General features: G+C 50.0%; 1 protein-coding gene across 3 annotated transcripts in view; it reads right to left on the reverse strand.

The window, feature by feature from the left end:
- Positions 1-25,656, reverse strand: part of SEMA3F (semaphorin 3F) — a 94,810-nt gene extending 69,154 nt beyond the window's left edge. For all 3 annotated transcript variants that reach the window (XM_038772379.1, XM_038772378.1, XM_038772377.1), the window contains exons 1-2: positions 25,524-25,656; positions 12,271-12,437 (exon numbers count right to left, since the gene is read on the reverse strand). In XM_038772379.1, the coding sequence (XP_038628307.1) occupies positions 12,271-12,382 (112 nt within the window). In that variant the 5' untranslated portion in view covers positions 12,383-12,437; positions 25,524-25,656. The remainder of the gene's footprint in view (positions 1-12,270; positions 12,438-25,523) is intronic.
- Positions 25,657-25,951: the final 295 nt, after the last annotated feature.

Here is a 25,951-nt window from a genome sequence, read left to right on the forward strand (position 1 = left end):
GCACAGAAAAACTGCTGAAAGGTTTGGAAAAATCGAAGCATGGAGGAAAGGTTAAGGGAGCTGGCTACAATATAGAAGGGGAGACAAACAAGGGGAAAAGCTCAGCAATGACAGAAGGGTGGTGAGGTAGCAAGAGACAAGGACAGCCAATGGGCTGGGAAACAGCCACTGTAGGCTTGTGGCCTAGAAGGGAACATCTGAGCTGGAGAGTGACCACGTCTCGGTGCCAGGATGGGTCGATGGGCTCAGTTTCTGGCTCAGAAAACTTTCCCCAAATGAGAGTGGGTTTCTCCCATTTGTGGAGAATCATCTCTACTCTGAAGTGCCAAACTCAACTCACTGGGGACACCTTGGCTTGGCCCAGCCCAGCGATTTTCTTAGGCAGAGTGGGATTCACGGAAAGCGGGGGCTCAGAGGTCTCTGAATCCATCTCAGACTGGGCAAGGTGCCTGCCCTCAAGGATGGGGGAGCAGCCCCGAGAGTCATTTGGGGCTGAATCTCGGCCATCTCATGGCTTTGCTCCTGGAGAACTAAGACATTCCTGTCTCCACTGTAAGAACTGCCCAGGGTCATCCATCTCAGGACAATACCAACAAAACACTTTCAGGGCAGGACAGGGTAGTGCCTAGAGGTCTCAGAACTCCCCAGCTAGGAAGGACAGATGTAATCCTGACACATGGCCAACAGCCCTATGTGTGCCCAGGAGAACATCAGTGATGGGCAAAATTTACAATTGATGTGAGCAGCCAAACTGAACTTGTTAATTCTCTCCACTGGTTGCAGAAGACTTGAGGCCAAAGACAAGAAATGGCTGGGGAGAGTACTTCCAATACATTTCTGAAGTCCCAGTGCCCACCCCTCAGGGTGAATGCAACTCAGATCCAGGGAAGCTCTTCCAGGCCAGAAGCGACTGGCCACTTCCCCAGTTAGGGTAGCCACCCTGGCATCCGAGATGCCCTGCCCTCCCCTCTCCTCCCATCCCTTTCCCTCCCTTACCCTCCTCTCCCCTCTTCTTCCCTTATCTTTTCTCCCCTATGCCTTTGCCTTAAACCACTGCTCTCCACGTGCAGGGAATCAGCAGCTAGTCAATAGCTGCTGTCACCCTTGGTTAAGACGGCCCTTGAAAAGGAGAGGAGGGGAGAAGTGGGAATCCTGCCAAGTGAAGACTCACCAGACCATGGGATAGGGGCTTGGAATTTAGAACCAAACTGGAATCTTTTGGCGTTCTGATCCAATGTCTTTCAGCTAAGGCCTGCTTCCTATTTCTAAGGGGGAAAAAAAGGGCAAAGGATTTTTTTTTGGGGGGGAGGGGGGGTTGTTCTGTTTAAAAGAGGCTCTGTCAAAAGCCCCCAAGGGCATATGGACCCAAGGCAACTCTTCCAAAAGAACGCCCTGATGAGTTGAGTGCAAATGAATCAGAACCAGCTGGATTCGATTTCCCTGGAAAGACATGAGGCTTTCAAAATTAAGAGGGGGTGGGGGAGGATTCATGGGGCAAAGCATCTTTGAGGTTTTCTAAAGCCGAAAAACAGTTCAAAGGTCGAAGACTCATCACAGAGTTGTTCCAGCTCAGGGCCATTCCCCAGTCCCCGGCTAACAATACATCTGTCCCACGGGCCCAGGTTCTAAAAGTTAGAGAAAGGAAAATACGAAGGCAGAACTGTCCAGAATCCACAAGCACTCACAGGACAATGCAGCAGAAAATAGGGATGGTAAGGCTAGGATATAAGCTTTTAGGCTCCCTAAATCTTTAAACAGCCTACTTTAAAAGAAATAAGGATTTAGAACTTCCCTGGAAAAGTCCAAGTGAACTGCCCCATATTAGCCTGGAAGGCCCTTCAAGGGAAACCAGCCTGGAACCAAGGTGACCCTGGCCTGCCTTGCTTTCTCGGCGTGGAACAAAGGAAAGCACCAAGAGGGACTTCACTAGATGGCTTCTCAACACTCTCTCGGACTTGCGGTTTGGCTGCATCCCGAGCAGCAACGGCAGAAGTCTTTAAGGCCTGCCTGAGATTTTTATCTTGGAGGTTTCCCTTTAAAATTCTTTACGGTTCCGAGAAGGCCGAGCTGCCAAGTAACATGATTTACTCTCCGAGTATGCACCAGTGCTCAACCTCATGCCAACGACTGCTCGCCAAGCCAGAGAATGGGGAAATTAGAGCTGGAAATGACCTGTTCTCGAGGCGTGCTCCAAGCCTCCCGAGGCCACGGCAGGATCCGGACCGGCACAACGTTCAACACGTCTCTCCGGCCCTGAAATCACCAAGACAGAGTCCGTCCTGGACGGCCTTCCTGGAAGCAGCTGGATTTCCCACTGCGGAACTCGGGCAGGAGACAGGACACTCAGGTTTGTTTCTTGGCTCTGCCACTGACCTTGCTGTGTGATCTTGGGGAAGTCACTTGACCTCTCTGGGCTTTGCTTTTGTAGGAATGTGGCCTATCACTCAGGAGGGATGTCTGATGGTGAAGCCTTAGGCAAACCCAGAGTTCTTATTAAATGCTCACTCGTCACAAGTCAAAGCTAGCTGGGAGCCAAAGGGATTCGGTCACCTCGCATGAGTTTTCTTCCCTCATTAGGAGTCTAGTATTTATTTTCCAGCTGGTTTTGTTGTTGACATTCCTTTTGCTTTTCCAAATACCAAAAATGCTGCTCTCCACTTCAATGCACCCTCCTCAGGAGGTTTTGAGGGTGTGTCAGCTTTAGTTATTCACTATTTCTTCAATTTTGTACCTCTGGCCCAATACTTGGAAGCAACACGCCCTATGCTCTCAAATGACCAAAACACTTCTCCTCCCCAAAGCTGTCATGCCATCTAGAAGGAGCTCTCTGGCCACTCAGACACATTCCCCAGGCTCTTACTGTGGGAGAGTCCTGCCGCCAGCCGTCCTCATCAGGGGCAACCTTGGGCTGGAGTACATCCTCTCTTCACAGTGGTCTTCCCATTTAGCAGGGGGCAGAGCAGAGGCCCAAAGAAGGGACAGGACTCACCCAAGGTCACACAGCCTGGAGGACTCCATCTTATTCCCCATCTTGGTGTCAGGCCCCACAGCCTGCCAGCTGGGACAGATGGCAGTAGTCATGGTATTTCCTGAGTGCCCACTGGGTGCCAAGCACAGTACTAAGCATTTTGGAGAGGTGGTCTCTGGATGAAGCAGTCTTATACTCTTCTACCCCTCCCCCCAGGTAGTTCCTCATTGCCTCAAATCTTACCAGGTGGAAGGGACTCCCTCTGCAATGGCTGGGTGGCTTAGTGCTATATAATCATCCCTCAGTGGCACTTGAACCTGACTTGAGAAGACAACAAATTTTCCTTTCTGGAAGAGACTGGGCAGGGAGAGGAGGTGAAGGGGCAGAGGATGCCTGGGGTGGGAGTCAGGCCAGGGGGAAAATCCATCTCTGCACTATTTGTGGGGAGAGAGAGGAGAGATCCAGACAGAGTGAGTGATTCAAAGGGCCCAAAGGTCTGAACCCTGCAAATCCAGGCAATGCCCAACCACTCTGGGGCTCCCTGTTCCACACTGGGGAAATGGAAAGGAGGACTGAGGAGACAGGGAGCCAAATTCTTTTCCAGGAGCCTCACCTTCTCCCACCCATTAGCAACCTTGCAGCATGGAGGGTTGGTGAGGAGAGGAGATGGAGGATAAACTACTCCTGGGGCTGGGTGTGGGGGGGAAAGAGAGCGCGGGATGAGTATTTATAGCTAGGAACTGAGTAAAAATAGCTGCCTATTTTTGCCCGGCAGAGATGAAGTAGAAGCAGGAGCTCTGCAGTCTCGGACTGGGGAAGGCAGGCTGGGCGGCTAAGACTCTGTAGAAATAGAGTCATGTCCCATCTCTTACCTCCCATCCTCCCACCCCCCCCAACCCGTCCCCTTGGCCCTTTCCTTGGGAAACAAGGGTGGGAAGGATGATGGAGCCTGGAACTGTGCTTGGAAATCTGCATTTCATCCCCTTCCCCTCACAGAGGCCTATGTCATGCCACTTATTGCCCTTACACACAGAGAGAATCAACACAGTACACAGTTCCAGACCCCCGGTGCCAGGCACATCTGGCCCATGCTATTTCTTCTGGAAATGCAGTTTTCTCCTGGACTTGACTCAGTGTCCCTGCCCCACCACTTTGCTACCACCCTCTTCACTCTGTTGTGGTGGCAAAGCTGGGAAGTCCCTAAGGACCCATATCAAAGGTGCTGTGTGGGCAGGACAGGCTTCTGGACAGATGGGTGATGAGGGAACTCCTGCTGGCTACTCCACTGATGATCACAACCTCTCGGGTGCCTTGCACAAGTTACTTCTCCTAGGGTTGATTCTGACAATGGGGCCAGGAGATATGTAGCAGTGTCCGCCCAGGAGCTTTGGCTGTGGGGTTTGGTGTGCTCTCTGCAAATTCCCTTTTCTACCCAGGCCAATTCCAATGCCCCCATGCTCAGACACTCAGACACCTGCCCAGCACCTAAAGCTCTCAGTCCTTCATGGCAGGGCCACCCTGGTGTGATTTCCCTGTTAATTCTACAGCTCCCAGCAGCATGGGGGTGACCCAGCAGATACGAATTGAGTTGTGAGGACTGGAGCTGGGAGTTTCTGTTTCCCACTGGCTTGTTCACAAAGACGTAAACATTTATATAAGGAGAACAAAAGGCCAGGAAGTGCTCTGGGCAGAGGAGAGACATTCACACCTCACCTGCTTCTTCATCAGCTCCAACTAGGAGCAGGGGCCACAGCAGAACAGCTGCCTTAGTCACAGCAGAACAGCTGTCTTAGTCACCTTCCCCAGAGTCCTCCACAGCATCCTGCTTCAAGGGCTTCAGAACAGTGCCCACCACCTCCCTCCAGGGCCTCGCTCCGCTCCTGCAAAAGTCTGCTGGGAAATGCAGATGAGGAGTCACAATGGCTTTTAAAGATTTTGAAGAGTCAGGGGTAAGTGTGCAGAATGACATTTTAGAAAAATGACTCAGGATGGACTGGAGAAGGGAGAGGCTGGAGGCCGGGAGGGCAGCAAGGAGGCTGCTGCAGTAATCAAGTCAAGATATGACAAATGTTCGGACCAGGGTGGTGACAGTTTGAGTGGAGAGGAAGTAGTAGATCCTCAAAATCTTGTGGAGGAAAAACTGACAGGATGTGTGCAAACTGAATAAAGGAGTCTAAAGGGAGAGAGGAGTCAAGGGATAATGCCAAGGTTGTGGGCTTGAGGCACGAGGAGGATAGTGAGTCAACAGTGATGGGAAAGATACATAGAGGAGGGTTTGGGAAGGAAGATGAGGAGGCTCAGTTTTGGACATATTGAGCTTGAGCTGCTGGTGGGCCACCTAGGTAAAGATGTCCTGTAGGCAGGAGGAAATGTGAGATAGCCAAAAAGGAGAGAGGCAGGGCTAGTTAGGCAGATTTGGGAATTATCTGCATAGAGGTGATAGTTGAAGCCTTTGGAGTGGATGAACTCCCCAGGGGAGTGAGTATAAATTGAAAAAAGAGGACCCAGAACAGAGCCTTGAGGGACCTCCGCAGTTAAGGGGTGGGAAGCAGAGGAAGAGTGAACTGGGTTGGCCAGAGAGATAAGAGGAGAATAAGGAGACAACTGTGTGAGAAAAACCAAGATCACATAGCATTTCCATACAAGGGAGTGGGACACAGAAAATCCATACAAGGGAGTGGGCCACAATGGGCTTTGAAAATCAGATTGTAGAAGGTCAAGGAAGGAGTTGAAGAAAAATTGGAGATAGGGGGTACTTGCAACCCATGGGGGAATGGGAAGATGGAGATAGGGTGATAGGTAGAGGTACACTGGGGGACGGATGTCCAGAGACAGCATGTTAGCAGGTGGAGAGGAAGGAGCATCAGAGAGAGAGTGAGCGGTTGAAGTTGGCAGTGAAGGAGGGAAGAAGAGGGAGCGGAATGATGATGACTAATGATGATGAAATCCAATATGTATCCAAGTTACTGAAAGGGTTGGGTGGAGTAGGAGGTCGGAAGAGTTGAGGTGTGAGAGGAAGTGGGCAACTAAGGGACCATCAGAAATGTCCACTTGGATACTAAAGTCCCTGAGGATCATCTTAAAATGGATTCAGCAATTCCTTGCCTCAGTTGCTCGGAATGACCCAGCTATGCTCAACACAATTCAAGTTAAGATTCTTCCAGCCTTGACTACAGCTTGTGCCAGAGCTTCCTGCAGCAGTTATACTTACTTAGAGACTACAAGCCCAGCTTCTCTTTATGACCCCCTCAGTCCAAAGCCTTACTTGGATTCTTCTACAGTGGCTTATTTTCATGAAAGTCTTTTCATACTCATCAAGAAATCAAAAGTGTATCCCTACCCTTCTCCCTTCCTATACCTGGGAAACTGGGCTTCAGAGAAGGACAGGGCCACACTCCAGGACAAACAGAATCCTAGGGGATGGATCTAGAGTGTTCCACAAAGGGCCAAGTGACACTCCCATACACACCCCTTTGCCTGGTTCCTCCTTCCCCTTATGTGGCATTTTTACATTCCAGAGGTCAATCAGACTGCAGAAGTATGAACAAAAATGGATCATGCCCCCCCAGTACAATTTCCCAAGCAGCCACTAATAATAATAATGATGGTATTTGTTAAATGCTTACTATGTGTCAAGCAATGTTCTAAGCACTGGGGTAGATACAAGGTAATCAGGTTGTCCCACGTGGGGCTCACAGTCTTAATCCCCATTTGACAGATGAGGGAACTGAGGCACAGAGAAGTGAAGTGACTTGCCCAAAGTCACACAGCTGATAAGTGGCAAACCCTAGGTGCAGTGCACTGTACTAAGCTTGTAGGAAGTACAAAACAAAGGAGTGCCATGTTCCCTGCCCACAAGGAGCTTACACTCTCGTTACAGAAAGGAATCTAAGCCTCCATTTCAGCAGATAATGGGGTGGCGAGAAGTCATTAAGACTCAAACTCCAGCAGTGCATGGTCCTGGGACCCCAGACTCAAACCCTCCCTTCTTCCCCCAACCTCTCCATCATCATGGTTTCTATTCCCCACCAGCCTTGTCACGCTTCCCCCAGGTGTAGAATGCAGGGAAAGCTTTGCCTGTGGCTGTTGCGACTCCTGGGCTCTGAACAGCTCTGCCTGAGTGGTGAGGAGCCTGAATACAGTGTTTGACACATAATAAGTGCTTAACAAATACTATTAAAAAATAAATAAAAGATGGCTCTTTCAGTGACTGTGTTCTGGGGCCCCTATTGTGTTTAGTGCTGTCCTTGCGTTCTGGTGTTTCAGGGTCTGTGTATTCACCCTTTCCTCGCTTGCCAGTCACCAACCTCCCAGCCCCCACTTCAGATTGTGTATGAGGCCCTGGGGACTAGGGACTGTAACCTGTTCTTCCTGGATTGTATTCTTCCCCAGTGCTTACTACACTGCTCTGCACACAGTAGGCCCTCAATAAATACCAGGAATCTTGCCAGAAGAGAGGCACGCTAGGAATTCAAACTAACTAATGCTGTCAACCAGTAAGAATTTGCCTCCAGTAGTGCCAGTCAGCTCCCTTCAGTCAATCAGTCAATCATATTTATTGAGCACTTACTGCATGCAGGGCACCGAACTAAGTGCTTGGGAGAGTACAAACAACAATAAAACAGACACATTCTCTGCCCATGATGACTAGAGGGGGACACAGACATTAATATAAATATATAAATTACAGATAGACATAAGTGCTGTGGGGCTGGGGGTGGTGAATAAAAGGGAGCAAGTCAAGGCAACTCAAAAGGGAGTGGAAAAGAGAAAATGAGGGCTTAGTCTGGGAAGGCCTCTCGGAGAAAATGTGCCTTCAATAAGGCTTTGAAGGTGGGGAGAGCGATTGTCGGATAGGAAAAGGAAGGGCATTCTTCCATGTGAGCTCTGGTTCCCAAATTTCACAACCAATTAGAATCTGTCATAGGAGATGACTAGCTCAAGGAAGAAAACCAGTAGCCAATCAGAATGTTCTCCTGTCAGTGCTCTGGGACTAGGCAAGCTCCTCTCCATGCTGATTTGTTCTCTCAGGATACAGCAGCCTCCACACTGAGGGAGAACTCAGCTACTCAAACTCCTGCTAATCTTGTCTGTTTGTTCTAAGTGGCCCCAGGAAGGCACAAGGCTGAGGTCACAACTCTCCTCACTTGTGGCCCAATATTGGGACGAGTCCCACCCAACTGTCCTTCCAGGCTGTCCTGCCCCATTCCATGTGCTCTTACCAAACAATCGATCAATGGTACTGACTGAAAACTTACTGACTTCCTATTACCTATCTCTAGACTGTAAACTCTTTGTGGGCAGGGAACATATCTATCAAATCTGTTATATTGTAATAATAATAATAATAATAATGGTATTTGTTAAGGGCTTACTATGTGACAAGCACTGGACTAAGCACTGGGTTAGATAAAAGATAATCAGGTTCCACATGGGGCTGGCTCACAGTCTAGGAAGGAGAACAGGTATTAAATCCCCATTTTGCAAATGAGAGAACTGAGGCCCAGAGAAGATAAGCAACTTGCCCATGGTCACACAGCAGGTAGGTAGCAGAGCCAGGATTAGAGACAAGGTTCTCTGACTCCCAGGCCCATGCTCTTTCCACTAGGCCATGCTGATTTGCTATACTATTGTACTCTCCCAAGTGCTTAGTACAGTGCTCTGCACACAGTAAGCCCTCAATAAATACCAATGATTGATTAATTGATTGATTACTTCAGGCAGAGTACTGTACTGAGCTAAACAAATGCTTAGCTAGCTCAGGCTAGGTAGTCCTGGGCCATGATAGCCTGCTAGATGGGAGGGTGGTGGGGATGGTAAGGGGAGCAGGGGAAATTCTCCTCTTCCCATTGTGATTTATCTTTGCTTTCTTCCCTTGTGCTTTGGGGATGGGGCGAAAGAGAGGGCAAGGCTTGGGGGTGGGGAGATCTGTTTCTGTACCTATTAATCTGCTATGTGGAATTCGGAGGAGGTATCACCAGGCTAAATCTCTCACCTTTCCCCAGGACCCAGCTGGCGGTTTATTGGCCGAGGTGGGAACGTGGGCCTGCTTTCACAGCCCAAATTGATTAATTCTTCCTCCTCACATTTCTCAAACTCATATTGTGTTAAACAGTACCTCCCCTGGCCCCACTGCCCCACCCCGCCTCCCCTCCCCTCCCCCTGAGTCTGTCCACTGGAGACACACAGAGAAATTATCGACTCGTAAAAGCCGATTAAAGACAGCTCAATTTACAGCTCCCACATCCCAGCTGGCTTTTAAGGGAAGCTAGAAGTTAACTGTGGCTGCCTGATGAAGTCGAGCAGGGGCATCTATCTTGGAGAGGAGAGAAAAGGAAAAAGTGTGCGAGAGATAGGGAGCAGAGGGGAAGTTGCCCAATCTCTCCAACTCTCTTCAGCAGCAGGGACGGACTGAGAACTAGCTGAGTGTGAGTTCCGTGGGAAGAAGGAGAGAAAAGAAATTGCTCTCCCTGGAGAACAACCTGGGAGAGTGTAAATACCTTCATGCCTGGAGGCAGGGGGTTGGATTAGTTGGCTTCTGGAGAGCTCTTGCAGTCCATGAACTCTCTGAGTCCAAAGCTAGAGGCTATTTTTCACTGAGCAATGCTGTGTGGCTAGAATGAGCAGTGAGAGTTATATGCAGCGTGGACTAGTGGAAGGAGCCCAGGCCAGGGAGTCAGAGGACCTGGGTTCTAATCCTGGCTCTGCCAACTGCTTGCTGTGTGACTTGGGCAAGTCACTTAACTTCTCTGTGCCTCACTTCCCTCATCTGTAAAATGGGGATTCAATGCCTGTTCTCCCTCCTACTTACACTGTGAGCCCCATGTGGGACCTGATTATCTCATATCTACACCAGCACTTATTATAGTGCTTGGCACATAGTAAGTACACTATTATTATTATTACCATCCCCAGTATCAATGACACCTGCATTTCCTTCCTGACTCCACCCCAATCTCTCTCTCAGCCCCCACTGCTTCCCCCATAAGGTTGAATCATTTTTATTCCTCTCCTACCTCACGTTGCTTGTTGTGAAGAAAACAGAGGAAAAACAGCAGTGGAGTCTGCGGACAGGAGTGCTGGGGAAATGCAAAGCTTGTTTCTTGGTCCCCAGAATCTCTGTTTTTCAAAAGCATCTCATGAAACTGCACATGTATGCCCTTGTCTTGACTCAACCAATCCATCAATCAATGGTATTTATTGAACACTTATTTTGTGCAGAGCACTGTACTAAGTGCTTGGGAGAGTGCAATACAACAGAGTTGGTAGATATATTCCCTGCCCACAATGATCTTACAGCCTAGAGGGGGAGAAAGACATTAATATAAATACATAAATAATGGATATGTACATAAGTGCCATGGGGCTGAGAGTGGACTGAATACCAAGTGTCCAAAGGGCACATATCCAAGTGCAGAACTATCCCAGAACTATGTTCCTGGAAAACTGACCGCTCTTGCTACCTGCTTAGGACCTAGCATACTGAGGAATGGTAAGTAGCAACAGTCCCATACTGAGAATAGCAACAGTGCAAGGGGAACTGGTTTGGTTGATCCACTCTGCGGCTTCTACCATGATTCCATAAAAGGAAAACAGGAATAGAACAATAAAACCATGATCATCATAATATTGCCATTACATTTTTCTGTACCCTTCCTCTATTAGCACCCAAACCCAGCTGACTGTTTTGGGACCCTAGTCAGTTCAAGGTCCTCAGGCCCTGACGTCAGGGCCCTTTCCAGGTCAATTTTCCTGGAGAATAGGAAGAACAGGCATAGGTCTGGGGGGAGGTTTGGCCATGGCCTCAGCACCCTCAGAGTCCAGGGGATGGTCCATCAATCAAACAATGGCATTTATTGAGTGCTTACCATGGGCAGAGCGCAGTACTAAGCACTTGGGAGAGTACAATACAATGGAATTAGCAGACATGTCCCCTGCCCATAATGAGCTTACAGTCTAGAGGACTTGAGGTCTGCAGTCTTGGGGTCTCCCACAAGCTACTCCCATTCTCTGTTTACCCTGAACAGGCAAGAAAGGTTTCAGCAGATGTAGCTGGCTTCACCCCTTTAAAACAAACAGGCCTCTAAAGTAGAGGAACAGGGGGCATTTTGCCTTGGAACAAATTGCTATTTTTCACACTGATTAGCCCCTTTGAGCACAAAAATTGCCTCCTGCAGTCCAGGGACAGCTTGACATTGGTCAGAAAAAAGCAACTGTAACAAGAAGAGGAGACTGGAACCCAGAGAAGCAGTATTGCCTAGTGGAAAGAGCATGGGCCTGGGAGTCAGAGTACCTGAGTTCTAATCCCCGCTCTGCCAATAGCTTGCTGTGTGACCTTGGGCAAGTCACTTAACTTCTCTGTGCCTCAGTTTCCTCAACTGTAAAATGAGGACTTATTCCTACTCCCTCCTACTTAGACTGTAAGCCCCATGTGGGACAGGAACTCTATCCAACCTGATAAATTTGCATCTACCCCAGCGCTTAGAACAGTGCTTGACACATAGTAAGTGCTTAACAAATACCACGAAAAAGTCAGAACAAGGGCAAGAGGTAAGACACAGTCGGCCTCCCCTCCCCCCTACCACCATCACACCATGGCTCCTAGTCACTGAGTTTGGCCTACTCCTTTGGAGGCTGCAAGCCATCAGCAGCTAGATATGGCAGTAGAGAATACACCCCCCCGGCAGTCACGTCTGTGCCCAGCTCCTCAGCCCACCCCAGCCTCCTCATTTCTCCAGGTTCCACACGTGGGGAGCTCCTGATTCAGGGGATGGGGTGAGATTGTACCCTTGCTGACCAAGAGAGGATGAGGAAACACAGACAACCTCCATCTCCTCCCATGAGGCAGAGGACAGGGGGCACTGTCTCCTGTGACCCAGGATGGACTTTAAGGTCTCTTTTTTCCCCAGATGTTAGAGTTGGCATGCTCAAAACCAGAACCCTCTCCTCATAGGCCTTTCCCATTTCACAGTTATTGAGCCACTCAGATTGCCAGCTACCATCCTGGAAGTCAAGAATTACCGCCAAACTCACAGGAGCAAGAGTGAGCTCAGAGCCTGTTCCAACCAACTCTGGGATCCTGGCCAGAATTTTCTTTTCTCTCTCTCTCAGGCAAAGGGTCACCAGAAGGGAGTGTTTATTAAATGTGCCCTGGCTACAAAGAAGTCACTTCCTCAGTCTCTCCCTCATTCTCTCTCTGCTGCCCTCTGCCATTTTCCACCTCTACAGTATGAAACCTCCCCACTCCCATTACCTGCTAGGGTCTCCAAAATTTTCTGGCAACTGCAGTTTCTGCCTCTTACCTTTAAAGGAAAGTTGGACCCGGGGTGTGGCGAAGAGGTAGTCCTTGGAGTGGGCAGCCCGCCAGGCCACAGTCAGCAGGGAGGCCCAGAATAAGAGGCCAGAGGCGGGCATGGTGGGGCAATTCCGTGGATCTGAGCGGCAGAGACGACCCTCCAGATGCCTGCAGCTGGGAGGACACAACAGAACCAGGATCAACTCCTAGACCACCAGGTGGAGGACAGATCAAACAATCAATCATATTTATTGAACATTGACTGCGCAGAGCATTACACTCAGCACTTGGGGGAGTACACTAGAGTAAGTAGGCATGATCACTGCTCTCAGGGAGCTTACACTCAAAATCAATCAATCATATTTATTGAGCTCTTACTGTGTGCAGGGCACTGTACTAAGCACTTGGGAGAGTACAAACAACAATATAACTGGCACATTCCCTGCCCAGTCACGCTGAGCTTGTCACTCCCAAGGTGGTTACTAGATTCTGATTGCTACAAGCCTGAGCTGGAGTCAAGACACTGAAGTTCTCTTCCTGGCATCATGAGTAGTCCACCTTGGGCCTCTCCTGTGTCCACTTTGTGTCTCAGTGTTCCCATCCATAACATGGGCAAAACTCCAGCTGGTTACCACCCACCTCTATGCCCTTTTCTAGTCCCTTAACTCCATCCACACAACCATTTCCGTGGCTCACTTCCTCTATTTTAGATTCCACACCTTCTATACCATCCTCAATGGCACCTGCTCCCAGTCAAGCCCTTCACCTCTTTCCAAACATAGCCCCTCCAAGAGGCCTTCCCTATTTGGGTGGAAAGGAAGGCTTGAATTCCACCTGACTTTGGCATTTTCAGCACACCCTTCCCACTCCTCTGAGGGGGCAATCATTGTCTGCCACATGGTCCAACTTGATGAACTGCAGATGGTGTGAGCCCAAAACAATCATGTGAACTCCCTAAGAATCATCATACAGCTAGAAGTTCAGGGCCTATAAGGAACCTTCATCTTAAACCAATAATCTTTGCCAACAAATGCCAGGTGCTAGGACTTCCTTTCTTCCTTTTCTCCTCACTTTGCCCCTTCAGTGAAGGCATATGGCATACAAGGAGACCTATACTTAGTAAACCCAGGGTAGTTTTCTCCTCCAATGCTCAGAAAATCTGGTCTTCATTAAAGACTTGAAAAAGGAGAGGAGGAGGGAGAGAGAGAGGCAAAAGATAGAGTTCCTCTTTTCCCCTTCCTCAGAAAAAGGAAAAGAGGCTTGTGCATGACATGGGCTGAGGTGCTGCTAGAGTAGCCCAGACACAGCCAAGATGGAGACTAGCGAGGCACAGAGGAATCACAGGGACAATGGCAGCCCAACTCTTGACTCCCGAGGTGCTGCCCTGTAGGGTTCCTGGCCCTTTTTGGCAGAGGGGTGAGCCACAAATGTTTGCAGGCAGCTACTCCCTCCCCTCCAACCTGAACCCATCTATCTGTAAGGAAAGAGCTTTGGGAAGTGAGAAAGCAGGTTCTTCTTGTACAGCTAACTCCATTGGCACGGATTACTCCAGACCTCATCTAAGCCTCTAACACTCCCAATCCCTCATCTTCATGGCAACTACTACAGAGCAGGAGAAGGAGCCCAATCCCTATTGCTACCTTCTTGTGGGGATGCTGACCAAGAACTGACTATGGATATTGGAGGGATGGGGAGGGGAGAGGGTGGAGGGAAGAGAAGGAGAAGCCAGTTGTCGAGAAATGATATTTTTGTTTTTCCCAGGAAACCCAAGCAGCTTTTTTGCAAAAATCATGCGATGGGTAGGGGGGAACAGGCCACTAAGTCATGTCTTCCTTTTCTCTTCCCCCTGGTTATCACCTCAACCATTCCTGACAGATGGGCACTTTCCTTTTTTCCAGGTCCTCTGGGGAGTGGAAGAAGATCCCACAACCTCTCACATTCAGGAAGTTGTTTCTTATACACAATTTACATTTCTTCTGCTGCAATTTTGCCTGCTTCCTCTTGGGTGGATGGAGAACAACTGGGCACCAACTGGACATGACTATTCCATTCCTCTTCACAAATCCCACAGAAAGGAGAAAGGGGTCTGGATTATTCTTCCTAATTCTGAAATCCAGGAGAGCCTAATGAAAGAGTCTAACCTCAGTTTTATTGCATCTGGGAGTCTGTTTCCCCTTTTACTCAATGGGGAAATTCACTAAACCAATATCCTTCTTTTAGTGAGGAATACCACTTGCCCCAGGGTCACACAATGGAGTCTGTGGCAGCATGGGAAAAGAGAGTCCAGGAATCCCAATTTTATTTTAATGGAATTTGTTAAGTGCTTATCAGGTGCCAGGCAATGTATTAAGTGCTGGGGTAGATACAGGCTAATCAGGTCAGACACAGTCCATGTCCCACATGGGGCTTGCAGTCTTAATTCCCATTTTACAGATGAAGGAACTGAGGCACAGAGAAGTTAAGTGACTTGCCCAAGGTCACACAACAGACATGTGGCAGAGCTGGAATTAGGACCCATGTCCTTCTGACTCCCAGGCCTGTATTCTACCCACCAGGCCACATTGCTTCTCTAATTCCCAGTCTTTGACTCAAACCACTAGCCCAGAAGGTTTCTTGGTTCCATGGCCCCACAGGGCTGTGTCTGTGGAGATGGTTTTAGACGGAGCACGTTCCTGGGTCTTCTGATCCGAACCAGTTTCATCCTCTCAGCCAGGACCTGTGAATACCTGGAAAAACCAACTCAAATGCCTAGCTTCCAAATCAACCAGTTTGGTGTGCAGTGGGTACAGGTGGGAGTTAAAGTCCCCTTTCATGGGACCAACCATAGCTGAGAAAGGCAAGATCCCCTGATCTGGAGCACGCCCTTCCCACACACACAATTTTAATTCTGTGTTTTTAAAATATTGTTTCCTCATGACAGGCTGGCTGTTTTGTAAATGTCGCCTCACCAGTTGTCTGAACAGATTGTTCAGTCCCATTTTCCATAACCAAACTTTCTAGACTGCCACCTAACTCTCCCCTCCCCATGCTTATCGGCAGGAAAACTGGCATGGAAAACCCAGCTGGGGGCTTACACCGCCCTGATTACAGATCTTTTTCCTCAACGTTCTGGTTCCCCTTCCCCTCCTCCCCCAGTCCAAAAAATGTTAAACACCATCTTCCTGATCAGCCAGGAGAGGCAGCAGCACATATTGCTGCTCTAGGCTCCAGGATGAAATTGGGATGTCTGTGTCTACTTCCTGGCAGGATCTATGACTAGTATTCTACCATCCCCATTCTAAGTTTCAGGATGTTGGGCTGTAAAGTGAGACACCGAGATGGGCAGAGGATTTTGAGGAGTTCAGATCAAAACAGCCCCATTTCAAACCCCATTTCAGAACATTTCAGCACAGCCCTACTGGTGCTGAGGGAACAAGATGACAATGACAGAGGTTCTGCAGGCAATGCTAGTAATAACTGTGGTATTTGTTAAGCTTTTACTATGTGCCCAGCATTATACTGGGTGCTGGGATAGATACAAAATAGGTCAGGTCAGACACATTCCCTGTCCCAGGTGTCTAAGGGAAAAGAAGAACAGGTAGTGAATCCTCATTTGAAAAATGAGGAAACTGGAACATAAAGAAGTCAATTGCCCAAGGTCACACAGCAGACACATGGCAGAGCAGGATTAGAACCCAGGTCCTCTGACTCCCAGGCCTGTGCTCTTTCCACTAGGCCACGCTGCTTTCCAGTGGAGAGGCTGTGGCCTGTAGAGTATTGGGGGCTCTTCATCCATGTTAAAGTCACGTACCCTCTACCCCAAATGCTCAATTTGTGCCTCCTCAGAGGTATGAACTGGCAAATGCCTCTTTGCTCTGGGAAACCAGCTTTTGGCCACCAAAAAACTGCCTGCCAAAAGTGTGTCCCATTGTCCTATTTCTAGGGGATAAGACCTCCCTGAAGATATCCAGCACCCCCTTGAGTGCCATGTGTTGTAAGGCTGTAGCCTGCAAACCCATTCAGGAGGTCTTGCTCCAAAGGCATCTAGTTCTACCTGGGGCCCACTGGTGCTTGCCTGCTCCCTTAAATTATTGCGAGTGGAGTGGGAGGAAGGGAGAGAGCTCTCCATCTTTAAAGCCCTTCTAAAATCTGACCTCCTCTTCCAGGGCGCACTCCCTCATTAATTCTCACCATCGAAGCTCATGTCATCCCAAAAGCTACTTTTAGCACTGCTGCAGCTACAGTGACCCTTGGCATGTGGCTATTTCATCTCCCCTTATGGATCTGTCAACAGTCCCCCTCACCCCCTTTTTAACTTTTCCACTGTGAGTCCCCAGTGAGGGATAGGGACTAATTCTTTCCTTTGTATTCCTTCTTTTTTCATTTTTTGTAATGTCATCTGTTAAGCACTATGTGTCAGGCACTCTTCTAAGTACTGGGGTAGGTACAAAATAATCAGGTTGGACACAGTCTCAATCAATCGTATTTATTGAGCGCTTACTGTGTGCAGAGCACTGTATAAGCGCTTGGGAAGTACAAGTTGGCAACATATAGAGACAGTCCCTACCCAACAGTGGGCTCACAGTCTAGAAGGGGGAGACAGAGAACAAAACCAAACATATTAACAAAATAAAATAAATAGAATAGATATGTACAAGTGAAATAGAGTAATAAATATGTACAAACATATATACATACAGGTGCTGTGGGGAAGGGAAGGAGGTAAGATGGGGGGGATGGAGAGGGGGACGAGGGGGAGAGGAAGGAGGGGACTCAGTCTGGGAAGGCCTCCTGGAGGAGGTGAGCTCTCAGTAGGGCCTTGAAGGGAGGAAGAGAGCTGGCTTGGCGGATGTTGGGAGGGAGGACATTCCAGGCCAGGGGGATGATGTGGGCCGGGGGTCGATAGCGGGAACGAGGCACGGTGAGGAGCTTAGCGGCAGAGGAGCGGAGGGTGTGGGCTGGGCTGTAGAAGGAGAGAAGGGAGGTGAGGTAGGAGGGGGCGAGGTGATGGAGAGCCTTGAAGCCGAGGGTGAGGAGTTTCTGCCTGATGCGCAGAGTCCCTGTTATAGAGGAGGTATCTGAGGCTCAGAGAAGTTAAATGACTTGCCCAAGGTTACACAGCAGGTATGTGGCACATTAGACTAGTGATTCCCAGACCTGTGCTCTATCAACTAGGCCATGCTGCTTCTCATCCTCTCTCTCCCTGGCCACCCCCATCCTTGGCAGGTACTGCACCCAGCACTTAGTACAATGCTCTGTGCACATTAAGGAACATTAGCAGCAGCATGGCCTGGTGGAGAGAACATGGGCCTGGGAGTCAGAGGACCTGGGTTCTAATTCTGACTGCCACATAAATGCTGTGTGACCTTGGGCAAGTCACTTCACTATGCCTCAATTCCCTTAACCGCAATATGGGGATTAAATATCTGCCCTCCCTCCTACTTGGACTGTGAGCCTCATGTAGGACCTAGTTATTGTGTATCTACCTCAGCGTTTAGTACTCTACTTGGAGTATTTGGCACATAGTAAAGTGATTAACAAATAGCATTATTATTATTAAGCACTTAAAATTACAATTACTACTACTACCCCTGTTATTGGTATTCAACTAACTGTATTTACTTGCATAAATTGCCCTACCTTGATTTTTGAGGAGGAAATTATGACTTCTTAGGAGGAATTTATTTGGTACCATGTAATTCCAAGCAGGGATAATTTTGATCACCAGGGGAAGGAGGAGCAGCAGAAGGGTGAGCCAGGGATAACAGAGCAAGTGGAGGGAGTTAATTTACTAAGACAGCTGCCAGAATGAGGGGTGAGATTGGTGGTGGTGGGGGTAGTGAGTTAATTAAGTGCCTATTGTACTCTGCACTTGGGCAAGTGCAAAACAAGTAAAAGACAGGAGAAATAGCATGGCCTAATGAGAAGGAGCATGGCCCAGTGGAAAGAGCAAGGGCCTGGAAAGAAAAGGTTCTAATCCTAGCTCTGCCACTTGTCTGATATGTAACCTTGGGCAAATCACTTAACCCTCAGTTTCCTCAACTGTAAAATGGGGATTAAATACTTGTCCTACCTCTTAGAATGTGAGCCTCATATGGGACAGGGATTAGGTCCAACCTGATTAACTTGTATCTACCCTAGTGCTTAGAAGAGTACATGACCATAGTAAGCACTTAAATACAGTGATAGCAACAGTCTTCAGTGCCCTCTCATCTTTTTCTTACCTCCTTCTCCCCTTATTGCTAGACTTAATTCTTATATGACCCACATAATACCCCCGCCCCTGTTTTAATGTTACCACAATTATGCAAAAGTGGGGCTATTATGCAAGTAAATATAGTATTTATTCATCTACTCACCTTTCCACACTTTTGTTATTACCAGTTGATCCTTTGTTCGCCCTCTGCTCCCACTATTTGTAAATAATTTGGGTCTACTTGTATCCCCCATTGCAGTGTAAGGTCCTTGAGGGCCTTTTTCTTCTATTTTACTTTCCCAAGTGTCTAGTCCAGTGCTCTTTCCCACAGTGCTTAATAAATATGAATGATTAATTAACTGATGGATTGACTGATTGCTTGAGGGAGAGAATTATATAGCCATGGGGTCAAGAAGAGAGCATTGGATTGGGAATCAGAAGTGTCTCTTTATGCTTCTGTTCCTCCAGCTGCAAATGGGACTAACAAACCTTGCTGCTTCCAAGAAGAGTTTTAAGGGTTAAAAGGGCTTTGAGTTGCTTGGAAGGATTCTAGACTTACCTTTTCCTATAACCCTTTTCCCACCACCACAAACATCTCCCCTCCTGGCCCCCACACACCCACACATTCCATTTTTCCATACAGCTTGGGGAAAAAGGGAGAAAAAAAAAATCAACCCTGTTGACTTTCTTTTCAAAGTGCAAACACCCATAGGGCAGGGCCTGGGGCTTGACGGGTGACTCACTAGCACTATGCCTATCAAACCACTGGCCAAGAAAGCTTAATAAGTAGTAACGTGATTAATAGACCCTCCCTGTTGTCATTCTCTTAAACTGCTCTGTCCCTTTAAGGGGGAGCTATGTATGTGTAATGAGACCCCTGCTGTATTTGAGGTTCAGGTTGGGTTGGGGGCAGGGGGTCGGTTAACACATTAGAATGAAATAGATGAAACTTTATTTTATCCAATAACTGTAGCAGCCTTAAATCACATCAGCCACCCACCCCTACTCCCCCTCCTTCATTACCCCCTCACCCCACCCATCCACACAAGGAGCCTGAAAGGGGGAGATTTCCTGTTCTAGGGTGCTTAGAGGGAGGTATGGCTTGTTCTTTCTCCTTGGCTGATTCCATCTACCCTTGAGCCCAAACTGTGTGTTTTGGAACCAGAGCATCAAAACCCAAATTCCACAATAAATACTCAGTTCGGCTCGGTTGCAGCTCACCCTTTCAGTCTCCACCCGCCTGCCTGCCCGCCCCTGCGAGAGGGCTCTCAGTCCCTCCCGATATTGTGCTTGGACACGGAGCCACGCTGCAGAGACGACACAGCAAACAAAGGAAAGGAGGGAAGAGGAGCGGGGAGGGAGGGAGAGCTCAGGGGAAGGGAGAAGGAAAGAGGAGGAATGAGGATGGGAGGGAAAACTGCAAAGGGAGGAAGGGGAGGAGGAGCAAGGCAAGGGGGGAGGAGGGAGAAGAGGAGGAGGAGAGAGGGGAGGAGGGGGAAGAGGAGGAGGAGAATCCACCTAGTCCCTGAGGGTGTGAGGCGGGCGGGGAAGGAAGGGTAGAGAAGAGAAAAAGAGCGAGACAGAGAAAAGCAAAGCATTCACCCTGCTCCCTGGCTCGATCTCCTGGAGTTCGAGGCATGAGGATAACCAAGCTGCCAGACCTGCCACTTTCCAGGTGTTTGGAATTCAGGATTTGTTTACTGAAGACATGCTGCTTAGGCTCGGCAACGCCAACCTGAATGCTGTCTTCTTGCCAACGTCTCTGGCAAAATATGAATGATGCCTTCCAAAATCCTCCTCCCCTCAATAAAGATCCACTATCTGCGGAACAAGGGGGTTTCTTCCTGTCCACAGAAATCCTGTCACTCAAACCTTCATAGCGAAGGAGGTAGCATTTGGGTGTGGGAGGAGTGGACTGCGAGTGTCAGTGTCTCTCCTTATTTAAATTGTGGGAGAACCCAGATCAGAGTCCAGGAATTGCTTTGGGAGAAAAGAAAGCAGCGAGGTCAGAAATGAAAAAGGAATTATTAACAACTCCACAACTAGTCCATACACACACACACACACACAATTGAGATGAGATCAGCAAAATATCTACAGCTAAGAAACAGGGCACATAACTTCACTCAGCTGAACTTGGTTTCCAAACTTAACCCTCTGTAGCCATTCAGGCCACTCCCCATGTGCAGAGGGAGTAGTGAAAAGCTTGGTAATGTCTTGCCTGGCCCCATCTTCCCCCAACCCCTTCATGAAAGGGGAATCCCAAGCCTAGATGGGAAAAGCTGCTCCAATCCTGCCCCTTTTGCAGAGCCAGGTAACTATGCCATGTAGCGGGGCTGGACAGAGGATATTCAGGCCAGTCAAGATCCCTCAGACCCCATGCCTCTAACTACAAAGTTAAATAAGGTCGCAGGATGCCTCCAACTCCCAGACAGTCAAAAGTGACCCCCTCTTGTTCCACGGTTGCCAGAGGGCAGTATGACTTTAGCCTGTATTTCCTAGTCGGTGTAACTCGGTCAAGGTCACCCAGTCATAGTTTTGTGGAAGGAAGACCCCATCCCAGCCCCGGACCTCCTTCTGGAACCAAATTCTCTGACTGCAACAAGGCTAAACTCACCAAGGAAGTCAAGCTAAGCAATTGGCAGGATCCTCTGGAGTAGCCTGAACCAAGAGAGAAGATAATGGGTCTTCCTGCCCTCTATCCCTTCCTCTGCCCTGCTGGGTTGCCTGGCCCTACCCTAGGGGTCTATTTTCTTGAGGGTACTTTGTTACTGGGACCCAGGAGGATCATATGTACAGGAGAAAAAGATGAATAATAGGTTGAAGCTGGGGAAGCATACAGGAAATCAGGGTGAGGACTTGTCTTCTAAGCCACCCTGAATCATATCCTCTCTCCTGCCCCAGACCCAGCAGAGCCTCCCCATGCTCCTGTCTACTCAACCCTCCAGAATTCAGCATTCCCTTCCTACCTTTCATTCCTTCTCCCTAGTCGCGTTCCTCTCACTCACACTTTCCCCTTTGCAGTTTTCTACCTCCTTCACCTCTTCTTCTGTCATCACTCTTCCAATCCCTGCTCCCCTACCTAGTGGCTGTCACCAGGCATGCTCAGTTGCTCTGACCAGCTCCCTCTTTTCATTCATTCAATCATATTTATTGAACACTTACTCTGTGCAGAGCACTGTACTAAGTGCTTGGAAAGTACAATTTGGCAACAGAGACAGCCCCTACCCAACAACGGTCTAGAAGGGGGAGACAGACAATAAAACAAAACAAGTAGACAGGTGTCAATACCATCAGAATAGATATATAGGATTATAGATATATACCATCATTAATAAAATGAATAGAGTAATAAATATGTACAAATATACACAAGTGCTGTGGGGAGGGGAAGGGGGTAGGGCAGAGGGAGGGAGTGGGGGTGAGAAGGAGGAGAGGAGGATCACAGGAAAAGGGGGGGGCTCAGTCTGGGAAGGCCTCCTGGAGGAGGTGAGCTTCTGATCAGGGAAGATGTAGAGTTGCTGCCATCACCGTTCCCCCACCCCCATCCCCCCCATTTTGTTTTGTTGTCTGTCTCCCCCTTCTAGACTGTGAGCCCGCTGTTGGGTAGGGACCGTCTCTATATGTTGCCAACTTGTACTTTCCAAGCGCTTAATACAGTGCTCTGCACACAGTAAGTGCTCAATAAATACGACTGAATGAATGAATGAAGGGGGCACCTGTCCCAACTCAGTCCAGGCCACTGGGCAGAGATCCTGCCTGTGCATCTGCCCTGTCAAAATGTCTGTACTGGGGACGAAAGGACTGTGCTGCTCCCTCCAGAGGTGGGCCTGTCTAGATGGGGATTCTGTTGGGTGGGGGGTGCGGGGAGAAGGTCTTTGCCAGTTGGGGAAAGGGGGCTAAGACTGGAAAAGGGTGGCAGGGAGAGTGGAGTAGTACTTAGCAGTGGAGCCTAGGCTCATCTCACAAACCCAGAATCCAGTCGGCTATAGATAGTAGGCTGTGACACAGGACTTGGAAAGAGAGGGTTCCCGAGAGCAATTCCTGGCTCTGCCATCATCTTGCTCTGCTGCCTGGGTCCCATCCTATCCCCTCGTCAGCCCTCAGCTTTCCCATCTGTTAAATACAAGAAGAAAGAATCTTGGCCCCCTCTCCAGGCTGCCTGTGATACGGATGAGTTTTAGCGCTGAGTTTTAGTGCTCGGGAGTTAGGAGTGGAAACCCCAGGAGTGGCTCATTTGGAGTTCAATTTGCCTGCAGCTGATGCTAAAGAGCAAGAGCTGAATCCAGGCTGCTTGTTTCCCTCCCTCCCCTGCCCCTTCTCTGCCCTACTACCTGTGCTGTTCCCTCTGGAGGGAAGCAGTTTCTCATGGTGGACTCATGGCTCCACTTCCCCCACCCTGACAAGCTTGAAGGGACACCCAGTCCTTTCCAGATTCCTAGAGGCCTTTTCCAGATAAGGCCAGGGGCCCACACCCCCTAGGTACCACCAGCTCTGAATCTTTTCTTCTTTAGAATATCCCTTTATTTCCCTGTGCCTCAGTTTCTCTCTATGCATGACACATTACTCTCCCTGGGGAGACCTGGGGATGAATGAGTTAACATCTGCACAGCCCACAGAAGAATTAAGTGTTATCTACCCAGCTTGACTGCACTGGGTTCCCTGTTCCCCCTTGTAACTCTTTGATTTTCCCTGTCCTTCCCCATTCCTTTCCCTCCTGCTGCCTCTCCCCCTCAACCCCCCCCCCCCAAACACCCACACAGATTTCCTTCATGCTACAAGAGGAGGCTCTTGGACATAGAAAAGAAGTTTCAGTAACCTCCACAGCAGATTCCCAGAGCTGGATCCTGGCAGATCTATCTTCCTACATTAAGATAACCTTCTCCAGGAAGACCCCAACAGCTTTTTCCCCTTATAATGCCCGCACTCCACCAAGATCCACCTCCCACCTCAAGAAGCCAGCAGGCGGCAGAATTGCCTTTCCCCCATTTTGCAGGAAGGCACACTGAGGCTCAAAGAAGCAAAGCAATGTGCTTAAAACATTGCCCCGTGAATCAGTGTACATCCATGGAGTCGTTATGAACCGGAATCAACTTGACGGTACTTAATAATAATAGTGAATCAGTGAGTGCAGCCAGAATGCAACCCAGGAATCCCAGCTCCCCAGCATTCTCCCAGCTGAGTCCAGTACTCCAAACTGGTTTCAACAGTCCCTGCTAGAGAGCAGAGACACCCCTGAACCCAAGGCCTCCTTGTTCCCATTTCACTGATCCATTCCGTGTTCTCTCCTTTCAGGCACCAAGGTTGAGTACTCATTTCCAGAAATGGGTGGGAGGCAGGAACCCTAAAGGCCCCACAACCCCTAATACAAGGCCCCCCAGCCCCCTTCTGCTTGTTCATCACTCCATTTGGGGCCCCTGGGGTCCACTCATGGCCCCAAGACACAACTTTGCTGAGAGCTTGACCTTCTCCCCTTCCCCAAACCAACTGATACAATTAGCTGTGGTGAGTTTTGCGGCTCTTCCAGAATCTGGGTTTCTCCTGCTAATTACACAGCAGTTGTGTTTTCCTTGTGGAAATTAAAGCCAAAGGAAAAACAAACAGGCAGATGTGGGAGCAAAACTGGCAGAGAAATTTGGAAAGCCTCCTATGGGGCTCTCCTCCCCTGCATTTTGCCCCACTCTTGCCCAATCAGCCCCATTACTACCTGGGGGGTGGCCTTGGGTTGGTGTGTGGAGAATGCCTGGAGAAATTCCCCCAACCCACACCCGTTCTCCTCAACCTCACGATCTCATCTGGCTGCTCAGGACCCCAGACACTTTACTCTGGAAAGGAGTGTTGAATGAAAAATTTATGCCAGAAAAAAGTGGGGATGCCAAGGTGGGCAGCAGAGAAAGGAGGGAAATGCAAGGAATCACGGAAAAGTGTGGTGAGGGACACAAGAGGGAAGATAGGGGAGTTAATGGGCTAAGTGCAAGGGGCTCCAGAGACATCAAGTCTGGGCAACACAGTTAGGAAACAGCAGCTGCCAGCACTGAAGGTCTTTTTTTTTTTTTGCAAATTCTCTTTTATTTCTTTCGCCACCTATTCAGAGCATTACACTTCCAGGTTTTCACTAGCTTTCCCACCCACCTCTTTCACAGACGGGGAGACTGAGGCATAAAGGGCCAGACCCGTCCCCAGACCTCCAGGCGGGCCGCTGTTCCGGAACATCGAAGAGAACCCAGGGATTCTCGGTCCCCAGGTCCTGCCTCGGCTCGCCAGGTTGCCGAGGAACCAGGGCGAAGTCAGGCGCCTCCGGGGCTAGGATCCCTCCCCGGGCGAGACCCGCTCCCCGATCTCTGGATCCGAGCGCCTGGGCTCGTCCGGCCTCGGGTCACGGGAAGCCAGTACAGAGGCGGCTTGTCGGGCTGAAGGATTGAGGTGGGGAGAAAGACGGAGAAAAGGAGGAGGGGGCGCGCGGGACCCCGTCAGCAGATATTCCCCCAATCTCTCGCCTAGCGATAAAAGTTCCCGCCGCTTGTCCCCCGCCCCTTAGCCCGAAGGGGTTAATCCAGCAGACCGACCCGCTCTGAATGGGGGTGGGGGGATGCCAGAAAGGTGGGGGTGGGGGGTTCTGGGTAACGCTCCCGCCCCATTCGGGCCGCCCCTTCCAGCCCGGCTCGGACCTTGGGGCATTGTTCGCCCCGGCGGCAGCGATGGCAGGGGGCAGCGCCGCCAATCGGTCCTGCCCCCGCACTTCCCCATCCCCCCAATAGCACACACGCCTTCTCTCGGGCCTTCCGACCCGCTCCCCTCGCTGGCCGCCGCCCACACTCCGTCCGGGCTGCCCCCAGCCGCGTCCGGCACGATCCCGGACGCCCCCCTGGAAGCCGGCGCCGCGGACACTTTGCCGGAGTTGGGAGTCGAGGGCGCTCCGGAAAACCGGAGGGGTGTGTGGCGGCGGGATGCTCGGACGAGTGGACCTTCCGGGCCTCGACCATCTAAGACGCCCTCCAGTTGATTCCGCCTGGCCCGGGGGCCGCCCGTGCCCTGAGACCTCGGAAAGCCCCCTCTCCCCTGCCCGAGTCCCCGGAGAGACTTACCCTTCCCTAGGCGCAGGAGGCGGCGGCGGCAGCGACCCACTGGCTCCTCCGCGAGGTGTCCGGTTCGGCGAGCCTCCCAGCTTGGGCACCCACAGCACGAACCCCTCTCCTGCTTCTCCCTCCCCCCAGAACCACAACCGGCACCCCTCTCCCCAAAACCTAGCACCCCCGCAGGGCCATATTTCTCCAAAAGTCCCCCTCGGGCGCCCCCTGCTCCCCCCGCTCTGGCAATCAGCTCCGCTGTGGGTCTCTCCCCCAATCCATCCGGGGAGTGGGCTGCGAGGAAATTCACTCCGGAGCCGGGAGAGAGCCGGGTCCCCTTCCCCCAGGCCGGGTTTGTTGCGCCTCTTGGACGGCGCGCCCCGGGCGCATTCCAAGTTGGTGCCGGCGATTGGAGAGCCCCCCTGGGCGCGGAGCGACGGGCGGCC

Source organism: Tachyglossus aculeatus, chromosome X1 (assembly GCF_015852505.1).
Source record: "Tachyglossus aculeatus isolate mTacAcu1 chromosome X1, mTacAcu1.pri, whole genome shotgun sequence".
Classification (NCBI taxonomy): domain Eukaryota; kingdom Metazoa; phylum Chordata; class Mammalia; order Monotremata; family Tachyglossidae; genus Tachyglossus; species Tachyglossus aculeatus.